General features: G+C 44.6%; 1 protein-coding gene across 2 annotated transcripts; it reads right to left on the reverse strand.

Moving 5' to 3' along the window:
- Nucleotides 1-295: 295 nt before the first annotated feature.
- LOC117694881 (diphosphoinositol polyphosphate phosphohydrolase 3-alpha) lies at nucleotides 296-7456 on the reverse strand. Of its 2 annotated transcripts, XM_034485907.2 has the most exons (2): nucleotides 6561-7454; nucleotides 296-1998 (listed from the first exon to the last, which is right to left on the reverse strand). In XM_034485907.2, coding segments are annotated over exons 1-2 (495 nt in total). In that variant the 5' UTR covers nucleotides 7055-7454; the 3' UTR covers nucleotides 296-1997. The 2 variants fall into 2 exon arrangements, with proteins under 2 accessions (XP_034341798.1, XP_076774299.1); XM_076918184.1 differs by lacking the exon at nucleotides 296-1998 and having other exon boundaries at nucleotides 2009-7456.
- Nucleotides 7457-11396: the final 3940 nt, after the last annotated feature.

Consider the following 11396-nt stretch of genomic DNA (forward strand, 5'->3'; position numbering starts at 1 on the left):
ACACACACACACATTAAATGATGTTCCATCTGCACTTTAGCTTATGTCCCCTGCTTACATATTGCATCCTGGGTGAACTAAGATCCTTCTGCGTATGTTAACTGGAAGATTTCCAAGAAAAAAACTTCTTGGAAAGAAAGGCACAGATAGCAACAGGTTTAGCTTAAGAAGAAAAGCTACCATTTTAAAAGAAGAATAGGCTTATGTTTCTGTGCTGTGAATTCTTATTCTGACCAGCCATCCATATACTTAGATTCTAAAAGGGAAAGGTGGCCTACAAGTAAACTCTAAGAAATACAGTTTTGCAATTTTTATTATGGAAAATTTCAAACATATACAAAAGTATAGAGAATAATGAATTCTCAAACATCTATCACACAGCTTCAGCAATTATCAAGTCAGAGTCAATCTTGTTTCATCTATATACAAACATATACCACCCTGATTATATTGAAGCGAATGACAGTAGCATCTCTGTAAATTTTCAGTACAGTTTTCTAAAAGATAAGGGTTTCTTTAGAAAGCAAATCCACAGTACATATCACAAATAGAAACTCCAGTAAATTAGAATGTGTGGTTTTAAGTCTGTAAGATATGGGGACACAATACATTTCACTGGTACCATGAGGAAGGGTGTTAATACTATATTGGCATTCAAGCCTTTCCCAATCTAATGGTTTATAATGAAAAAGTGGAACGCAACCACCAACCATATCAGAACCTCTTTGGAACCCTTAGGATGAGCAGAGTAAGAGTGTTGACATCACGCACCCTGTGACAAAACTCTGTGAAATGTCCTTGGTCTTGGCATAAAGTTATTCTTCTGGAAAGAGTTGAACTGAGCTCCCTCATTTAAATTCTTCATTTTGTGTTCCCCTTTACAGCAGTCTATTTCCCTGAAGCCTTTCTAAGGGACATCAATCTAGCACTCACTCTCCTCTGCACAAACATGCAGGGAGCTTGTGGTACTAAGGAGCCAGCTGACTGTACTAGGAAAGGGATAAGAACTACAGCCAACTCAAACAGTGAGAGAGGCAAAAGACACTTAGGCAACTAAATGGCACAATTAGCTGTGAAAACTGCTTCAACAGCAGTTTTTCTTCATGCTCACCATCAAATAATACAGAATATTAAATCTGCAAAACCAAAAAAAAAAAAAATCCAGCATTTTATGCAAGGAAATGTTAAGGTGACATTTCAGAAGTAGAGCATTGCAAAAGAAATTAAATGTATTATTCTTTGTATATTAATTTAAAATTTATTTTTATAAAAATTCACAATAATAGGTTTTCATTGTAATGTGTTACAATTACCTTTATAGCAAGTGATAGTTTTTGAATAAAATTTTAAGCAAACTAACAACAGTACAAAAACACTAAAGTTGTTAGGTGAAGGACTAATTCTATAAAATGTTACCCTAAATGATGACATAATATTAAAACTGTGCCAGCCATTGTGTGGTATGACATATGAATGAGTACTAATTTTTCTCCGGGAACATGTCAAACTGTCCTGAAATGTTTCTGCAACACCTAATACACATGAGCTACACACATGGTGCTCAGACAGTGCATACTCTACTAGCACCAGATTGGAAGGGAAATGTTTAGCCACAAAGAGATTACAAAATATTAATAGAATCAAAGACCTCCAGTGATGCCAACCATATTTCAAGTAGTGTCTTGGATACAGAATATGCAGAGTAAGGAAAAATAGTCGTTGCTCTCAAAGGTCTAATGAAGAAGGCAGACACATCAGAAAAGCACAACAAAAGGCTATAGGTGCTGAATTAAGTTCGTTCACACACAATAGTACAACAACCAGAGCAAAAAACGTTGGTAAGATAGACAGAGGAGTGTTCCAAGATATAGAAGGAAAACCAGATGAGCGGTCTCCTTGGGAACCTTAAAGGTGCTCCGGTGAACTTGATAATACCACTGAATACTGGGTTCACATCAATGATGATTTCAGTGTGATCTTGAGCATGTCTCTGTTCATCTGGAAAAAGAAGCCAACATATATTCAATTCTTGCAACTGACAGACTAGGTGCACCAATCACTAGGTCTTTAGAGAGCCCTCGCAGGCTCTAAGGCAAGTGCAGTGTACATACATGCACATGCACACCCACAGACACACACGTCTACCAATAAAAAATAAGAAACCAGTGATTACCAGAAGGGAATTAGCAATGAAGATGCAAAAAAAAATTTATGAATTCTACCTTTTAGACTAGAATCTACACTTACAGGAATAATTCAGTCCGGTAGCCACACAGTAAATAAACTGTTAACCATTACACAGAAGTGTCTTAATCCAGTTAAAAAGAGTATCTCACTAGAGATATTTACACAGTATCTCTATGCATTATCTACAATGATGGATTTAAGAGAAAACTTGTACACATGGATGATCTGGTAACTTGGATGAAATTACAATGTAAAAACTACAACTGGGTCTGACTTCCAAGTCCCTGTGCAGTATCTTTTCCCTCCTGTTTGCTCATAAAAATGTCATGTGGCCATACTGAATTCTCACAGTTCTGTTTGTTCAAGTGTTTAAACATGTTCCATACAGTATAGTACCATGAGAGAACTACCAGGAAAATATTATGCCTGAAGATAAAAATTCTGGCCAGGGGAAAATCTCTTCTAGATCCTATAAGGCATTCTTATAGAAACCTTTGTAAATGAACCCATACTGTCAACGATAAACCTTTTATATCAATCATCTAAAATAAATCTGTACAAAGTAATAAATCCAATGGATTATAAAAGTAAATTTCCTAGTTCTAGTTTGTTTCTTTAAAGTACAGGCAAGGTTATATTGTTCCAGTATACATCCAAACCTATATTAACATAAATCTATATTAACATGTTTATTCTTTGTGCATCTGGAAAAACAAAATATTCTCTCATGGAGCAGTGAGTAGAAGTCAGTGGTCCAGTGCACACTCAGCATGCATGAGGACGTGAGAAAAAAAAAATCCTAGTTACCAACAAAACACTTCAACAAATAGGAAATGAATTTCTAGTTGATGTCTGCAAATCACAATTATCTTTCCTTTTCAACTGAAAGCTGGCTGTACACTGGAGCTGTATATTTAAGTATAAATAGTATGCAAAATGACGTAGCACTCTCCCTGGTCACTCTCCCTGGTCACTCTCCCTGGTCACCTGTTCCCATCTGGGACTATTGACAAAATCTTAAACGTAAAAATAATTTCCTAGGAGTTTGTGGTTTCTCTGACATGGCTATGTTTCACAGAATATTAAAAAAATTTCAAAGAAACAGAAACCCAAACCTAAAGAAACCCAGTAGTTTTTTTTAAAAAGGGGGAAAGTCACAGCATATTTTTAGGCAAACAATTCTCAATAATGAATTATGAATACATTTTGATGATGCGAAATACATAATTTAAGAATGCAAGAAGAGGACCTGCAAGATGGCTCAGTGGGTAAAGGTACTTGCTGCCAACCCCTGACTACATGAGTTCTGTTCCTGAGACTCACATGGTGGAAGAAGACACCACTCCCACACAGAGTTCTCTGACCTCCATAGCTCTACAAGGGCATTCTCCCACCCAAACACACACACACACACACACACACACACACACACACATATGTATATGCAGGAGGGTTGTTATGCATGTGTGTGTACATGCATACACACACACACACACACACACAAATTTAATTTTAAAAGTTGATGAATTGCTGACTCTAGTTAGCAGCAATTACAAGCAAAGCTTCCAATGCAGTTCTGAAAGCATTTCTAAGGCTTTTATAAAAAGAAATATACCATAAAACCAAATCCATTTTATCTGCTAGATGAATGGAGAACTTCAGGTTAATGGAGATAAAAATCACAGAATCTCCTAGAAACTTTTTAACTAGCAAATGCCATTTTGATTAGAATTAAAAGAAGTGCTTCAAATTAGTCATATACTCTTTCCTTTGATGAGAGATCAAAATATATTTTGGAAATTAGGCTTTATGTTTTAAATCTGAAAGAAAAATTTTCAAAGGGAAACCACATTTCTTTAGAAAAAAAATGCAAAGATCCCACTTTTAGAAGCTTAAACCAGTACTAATTTTGAAATAACTCCAGCAAAATGGAGAAAAACATTTGAATACTCCAAATGTCAACTTACACATTAAGTCAGTAAGAACCAGGCCACATACAGTTCAAAACCAAAATTATCTCTGGTATTAAAAGACAGAAGAATCCCTGTATTGTGATAAGGAGTTAGAAACAAAAAGTGTAAATTTCAGGGGCTGGATACTGATAGACTTCATATGTTTGTGAAATACCAATTGATTCAAACTTGGTATGTACATGAACTAAATGAAAAACCATCTTTTTATAAAGATGATGCCCTATTAAAGTTTTAGCAGTAATTATGTTTAAAAATGTAATTTGAGAGCAATGAGCTGGGCTCTCTTTATTAAATACCCTTCCTGGAGGCTCAGAGATCTATGGGGAAGTGGATTCAATGGAAAGTTGTAGAGTGAGAAGTAGTATATGATCCTAGGAAACAGCATCTTCCAGACATAGCAGGGTTGATGAACACAAGTACTCACAGAGCCTGTGACAGCAAATACAAGTCCTGCACAAATCCGAGCCACACAAAAATCTCAGTATGGAGAAGGGGAAGCAAGTAGAAAGTCCCACCCCTAACCAAGAAGCTTTTTGTAATAGGTATTTGCTGTGACAGAGAAAAGCATGTGTCTCTAATGGAGTCACACTATGTCTATCAACTCAACTCCAGGGTAGGCCTCATGGTCAAGGAATAGTTGACCAACTGACCAATGCAAAACAGACTCCATGTTATTTTGTGTGCTTTTATCTTGTAGTGATTTGCTGTTTGTTCTTTTGTGGGTTTTGTTTCCTTGATTTTGTTTTTGAGCAAGAAGGAACACAAATTTGAGTGTGGGTGAGAAAGTGAGGAGGACTGGGGACAGGGCAAAGAGTTTGATCAAAACATAATCTAGGAAAAGTTTTCTGAAGAATAAAAAGTAAATAGCTCCAACTCAAGTGAAGTTAGTTCTTTTACACAGTTATTAATTCCCCAAATACATTTATCATTCTCATCTCAGATGTTTCTTGAAAATGCTCATATTAAATATGGAGTGATCTTTCCTGTCTTTTAAAAGGCTTTCTAAATACCTACATAGACAAGGCAGGGGAACCCGATCAGAGTTTCAGAAGAGAATGTGGTATACCTTACAGGTGACTCCTTATTTGAAACAACTATCAAGGTAAGAGCAACAATAATATAGCAACCAAAAGGTTTGTGGTAAGTAATGAAACCTTTACTCTGGGTCTATGAGATATGTGGTTCCTGTGTCTTCACAGTTTGAGAATGGCTGAGCAGCAAGAATATAAACTCATTCAAATGATTTGAATGACTGTAAACATGTAATCACATTAAAGATTCCACTCCAAGATTAACTGACAGTCAGGGATTTTGATCTGGGACGTCAGTAAATACAATTCAAATATAAATTACTTTATTTCGAACTGGACATGCAGGGAGAAAACTACCATTTTTAAACAGTATCCAGAAATGTGCAAGTCGTTGGAAGCTGCTGGGTACACAGGCTAAAACAACTGACTAACCACAATTATCCCTCCAAAAAAGTATCTAATTAGGAATTCTCTACAAATATCGCTTCTGCCAGGGTCACAGCTTGTAAATTATATAGGACATCTGAAATCAGGAATGAAAAATCATTAGCTGTAAATTTTTCTTGAAAATTAAAATAGTTTTCGGTCATATGAAAAAAACACGGAGTTGCTGCGCTGGGCCTATTAGATGGCATTCTGTAAGCTAAAAGTCCTGTGTGCAGAAAGGAAAAGGTGTAACGCACCAACTGTTCTTTTTCTTCATTTATTTTCAAACAAATCATCTGAGTCAACCAAGAATTGGTCACTGCCAAGAAGCAAGGCCATGAAGGGGAAAACAAGAAAACAAAACAAAACAAGAAGAACCAAAAAAGGAGCCCCCTCCCTCCCCAGCTCAAGTGCCTCTTCCCAGTGGATAAAACTAAAGGCCCCCTCACTAGGAAACAAACCAGAAGCCTTACAACAAGATTGCGCGCGCACGCTACGCGCAAACACATGTAAAGGCTGTTTAAAGGGAAAAAACCATCCAAACAAAAACATCACAGAGCAGATAGGCACACAAGCATACACTGACGCACACGTGAACACACATACACACACGCACACCCCCCAAGAGCAAGGCAAGCAGTTAAGGCACCTTTCCCAAAATCCCATGCAGCTGTGGCTGACCGCAAGATTTTTACAGTGTCACCAAGAAGCGATTGGAAAAGCATCTGAAAAACGTGCAAATTGTCTACAAACAGCGCCTGGCAACCGAGACAGTTTGCAAGCGTGATTCAGAGGTCTGCCTGCCAAGGAAACAAAAGAAGCCTCCCTCCTGCCCGTGCGGGCTGGCAGGCGGGCGCATAGGGCAGGAGAGGTGCTCCCCTGGCAGGCAGGAGGCAAGTGCGGGGAGGCGACAGGCAGGAGTCCGGGCGGGAGCGGTACATACTAGGGCTCGCTCTGTGGCGGGGACGGGGCGGCCGAGTTCCCATTAGTAGGGGAGCCGCCCAGCTTCAGTTTCTCCAGGTACTCGGCGTGCACGGGCTTGTGGCACTGCAGGACCTTGATGGCATCTTCGATCTTGAACCACTCGCGCTTCCTGCCGATGCTGACCGAGTCTTCCCAATCCTCCAGCAGCTCGGTGACGGTGAGCACGAACACGTAGGTCCGGTGCTTGCGGTCCTGGTTCTGCTCGAAGACGCCCAGCAAGCGGCCCAACTTCCCCTTGACTCCCGCCTCCTCGTACACCTCGCGCACCGCCGCGCCGTCCGGCTCCTCCTCGGGCTCCATGCCCCCTCCCGGCACGATCCAGCGGTCGGGGTAGCGGCTGCTGCTCACCAGCAGGACCTCGTCCTCGCGCTCGCTGCGGAAGCACAGGCACGCGGCGCGCTTCTTGAAGCCCTCGGGGTCGTAGGTCCGCGTCTGGTTCGGCTTGCACTTCATCCTCGGCGCCGCCGCCGCCACCGCCGCCACCGCCGCCGCCGCCGCCGCCGCCGCCTCGGAGGTCGCTTGCAGCTGCCTAGCGAGCGGGCCGCCGGCGCGCAGCCCAGGAGCTCAGCTGGCACGCAGAGGGCCTGGCGAGGCTGGAGGAGAGGAGAGAGGAGAGCGGAGTGGAGCGGATCGGAGTCTCAGCCGAGCCCGGGAAGCCGAGGCGGGGGCGGGCGGGGGCGAGCCGGCGCGTCAGTCGGTCCGCGGGGCAGGCAGCACCAGCCGGGCGCGCCGAGGGTCGCGAGCCCGCCGCCTGATTGGAGGCGCCGCTTCCGCCGCCCGGAGCCGGGAGCCCAGAGCCCACGCCTCCGCAAAGCCCCGGAGTGGACCGTGCGCGGTCCCCGCCCTCCCGATCGCCGCGCTCGCTCGCTCACGCGCGCGCTCGACCGCTCCCCCGCTCCGCCGCCACCGCCGGCGCCGCCGTTGCTGCCGCGCCAGGGGTTGAGCGAGGTGAGGCGCGTGCGCGCGCGTGGCCGGGTCCGCGTGCGCGCGCGCGCCGGAGGGCGACGGGCGGAGGAGCGGAGGGGCGGAGGCGGGGGTCCCCGACTCCCGCAAAGAGCGCCGCCGCCGGCCCACTGCGCAGGCGCCCCGCACCGCTGGGACTGGGAAGCTTGTAGCTGCCAGTGCGCCGGGGAGGTGCACCCAACTGGGACTTTGCACAGGGTCCTCACCACGTGTGTGTCTCAGCCAGACCTGGAAGCAAAGGGCGCCAGGCCCTCCCTGAGAAATGCCTGAGCTGAGGGGTCGAGGCCCCTGTGTCACACTCGGTTCCCATCATGAAGTGCACTGCCTTATTTATAGGCAGGAGGCCTGGTGTCCCCAGAATGAGCAATGAGAGTCTTGCCAGAAGAATCTTTGCTGAGTCACATGCAGCTTGCCTTCTGCAACAGGTCCCCTTCTGCAGCTTGTCGACCATGTTGGTTCAGCCCTGGTCTTAAACACTTTCACATAACCCCTGGTCACATTTTGCAGAGTCTCCCAGTCAGGGAACCCTGGGACTCCTGGTTCCAAGCCTCTTTTCAACCCCATTGCAAGCTGTTTCTGGGGCAGCACTCCCTAAAGTCTTGGATCCCATGTCCCATGTCAGGAGCCTCCTTCCTCACATCCTGTGCCCTTGCCTGGCCTCCACACAGCTAGGAATTCAGTAATTCTTGAAAATGTGTGTGTGTATGTGTGTGTGTGTGTGTGTGTGTGTGTGTGTGTACAAGTGTGAGTCTATGTATGGACCTCTGAGTCTGAGCAGGTGATTCTTGAAAGTGTGTGTGTGTGTGTGTATGTGTGTGTGTGTGTGTGTGTGTGTGGGTTCAAGTGTGTGTCTATGTATGGACCTCTGAGCAGGTGATTCTTGAAAGTGTGTGCATGTCTGTTCCTGTACATGTGAGTGTATGTGGGGAGGGACCTCTGAACAGGTGTAGGCCCAAGGTGGGCAAAGGTACCTCCCTCCACTGCTTCCTTTGCTCACCACCCTTAAGGCTTTAGAGACAAGTTTTCTAAGATGTGTCTGTTCTAGACCAGAAAGCACCAGGAATTCATAGTCTGTTTTCTAGAGGCTCCCTAGCACTGGGATAGCTGCCTGGCTTTTAAGCCAGTGGTGGGGATCAGACCTCAGGTGCTGATGCTTGAGCCTCCAACACTTCAAGCAGTGAGCCATTGCCCTGGCCCAGCTGTTTGCATCTGGAGATAGCAAAGGGCCTTGTACTTTGCTCACATGACCTCTTGCTAGAGAAACAGGATCCCAGAGTCTAAAGTAAACACAATTTTCACCACACAGTTTTCTTTTCTCTGAGGTTTCTCTCCTTCCTTCCTTGGAGTTCTAGACCTCTGAGGGCCCAAAAGTCTCTCCCATCACCTCTTAGGCAAGCCTGGGCTGACTTGAAAGCACCATGTCCTGGCTACAGTAACTTTGGCCATTTTTACAGAGATGCAGTCTGGTGTGGTTTAGCTTGATGATATTCATAGCTGTCTGCTTGGGGGAAAGAGTTCATTTGGTAAGGATTACTGACTTCATGGAAAAATAATTTCCATTTCTATGTTATTCCTGTGTCTAGTCTCTTTTTTGTTTTGTTTTATTTTGTTTTGTTTTAATTGTCTTATTTACACTCCAAAGGTTGCCCCTATCAACCCCCCTTCTAGGAATTCTTCACCCCCTTCTCATTCCTTTTGCCTCTGAGGAGCGCTCACCCACTCACCCCTACACTGCACCCCGAAGTCCTCTCCCTTGGGGCATCAATTCTTTACAGGATTAGAAACATCCTCTCCCACCTAGGCCAGACAAGGGGTTGTATATGGGATATATACACTGGGGCCATGGGCCAGCCTCTATATACTCTTTGGTTGGTGCCTTGGTCCCTGGGAGTTCCCAGGGGTCCAGGTTAGTTGACACTGTTGTTCATTTATGGGGTTGCCATCCCCTGCAGCTCTTTCAGTCCTTCCCCTAACTCTTCCAGAGGGGTCACCAATCTCTGTCCAATGCTTGGCTGTTGAGTATCTGCATCTGTCTCTGTCACCTCCTGGTAAAGAATCTCACAGGACAGCCATGCTAGGATCCTGTCTGCAAGCACAACAGCATCAGTAATAGTGTCAGAGTTTGTGCCTGCCCATGGGATGAATCCCAAGTTTGGCCTGTCACTGGACAGCCTTTCCTTCAGTCTCTGTTCCATTTTTCTCCCTGCATTTCTTTTAGACAGGAACAATTCTGGGTCAAAAAATTTAAAGGTGGGTTGGTAACTCCATCCCTCCACTGGTGGCCCTGTATATACACACTGGAGGTGGTCTCTTCAGGTTCCATCTCCACACAGATGGGCAATCCAGCTATGGTCACCGCATTGAGTCCTGGGGGCCTCGTAGTCTTTGGGACTAGAAGTTGCCCTTACCTCTCACCCACGGAAGCTGCATATTTCCATTCATTCTCCTGGCCCTCTGGGTTTCCATCCTGTCTCTCCCCATACCTGAGCCTGAACTTCTTTACCCCACCCCTACCCTCTCCCACCTAGGTCCCTTCCTCCCTCTGCCTCCTGTGGATAACTTGTTCCCCTTCTAAGGGGGATTGGCACATCCTCACTTGGGCCTTCATTCTTGTTAAACTTCTTAGGAACCATGGGCTGTATCATGAGTATTCTGTACATTTTGGCTAATATCTACTTCTCAGTGAGTACAAACCATGTATGGTTTTTGGGTTCTGCGTTACCTCACTCAGGATAATATTTTCTAGTTCCATCCATTTGCCTGTAAAATTAATGATATCCTTGTTTTTAAGAGCTGAGTAGTATTTCGTTGTTTAAATGAACCACATTTTTTATCCAGTCTTTGGTTGAGGGACATATGGTTTTTTTCCAGCTTCTGGCTATTAAAATAAGTCTGCTATGAACATATGGAATGTGAATCCCTCTGGTATGGTGGGGTATCTTTTGGGTATGCTGTCAGGAGCACTACAGCTGAATCTTCAAGTAGAACTATTTCCAATTTTCTGAGGAACCACCAGACTGATTTCCAGAGTGGTTGTACCAGCTTGCAATCCCACCAACAATGGAGGAGTGTTCCTCTTTCTTCACATCCTCTCCAGCATCTGCTGTCACCTGCATGTTTGATCTTAGCCATTCTGACTGGTGTGAGGTGAAATCTCAGGGTTGTTTTGATTTGCATTTCCCTGATGACTATGGATGCTGAACATTTTTTAAGTGCTTCTCGGCCATCTGAGATTCCTCTGTTGTGAACTCTCAGTTTTCCTCTGTACCCCATTTTTTCAATTGGATGATTTGGGGTTTTTTGGAGTCTGACTTCTTGAGTTCTTTATATGTTTTGGACATTAGTCCACTGTTGGAAATGGAGTTGGTAAAAATATTTTCCCATTCCTTAGGCTGCCTCTTTGATTGACAGTGTCCTTTGCTTTACAGAAGGAAGCATTTCAGTTTCATGAGGTCCCATTTGTCAATTGTTGATCTTAGAGCCTGAGCCATTGGTGTTCTGTTCAGGAAATTCTCTCCTGTGCCAATGCATCAAGGGTATTCCCCACTTTCTCTTCTGTCAGGTTCAGTATATCTGGTTTCATGCTGAGTCTTTGATCCACTTGGACTTGTGCTCTGTACAAGGTAATGATTATGGATCAGTTTGCATTCTTCTACAAGCCTGTTGTGGTGAGGCACAGTAGGGTTTGCTGAAGGAGCCAGAGGCAGGAAGATCAGGAGCTCAAGGCCAGCCTATGCCACACATCTATTCTCATTCTCCCTCTCCCTCTCCCTCTCCCTCTCCCTCTCCCTCTCCCTCTCCCTCTCCCTCTCCCTCTCCCTCTCCCTCTCCC

This window comes from Arvicanthis niloticus, chromosome X (assembly GCF_011762505.2).
Source record: "Arvicanthis niloticus isolate mArvNil1 chromosome X, mArvNil1.pat.X, whole genome shotgun sequence".
Taxonomy (NCBI): Eukaryota; Metazoa; Chordata; class Mammalia; order Rodentia; family Muridae; genus Arvicanthis; species Arvicanthis niloticus.

Excerpts from the sequence above, each read along its gene's own strand:
- LOC117694881 (XM_034485907.2), bottom strand. The coding sequence starts at position 7,054 with ATGAAGTGCAAGCCGAACCAGACGCGGACCTACGACCCCGAGGGCTTC.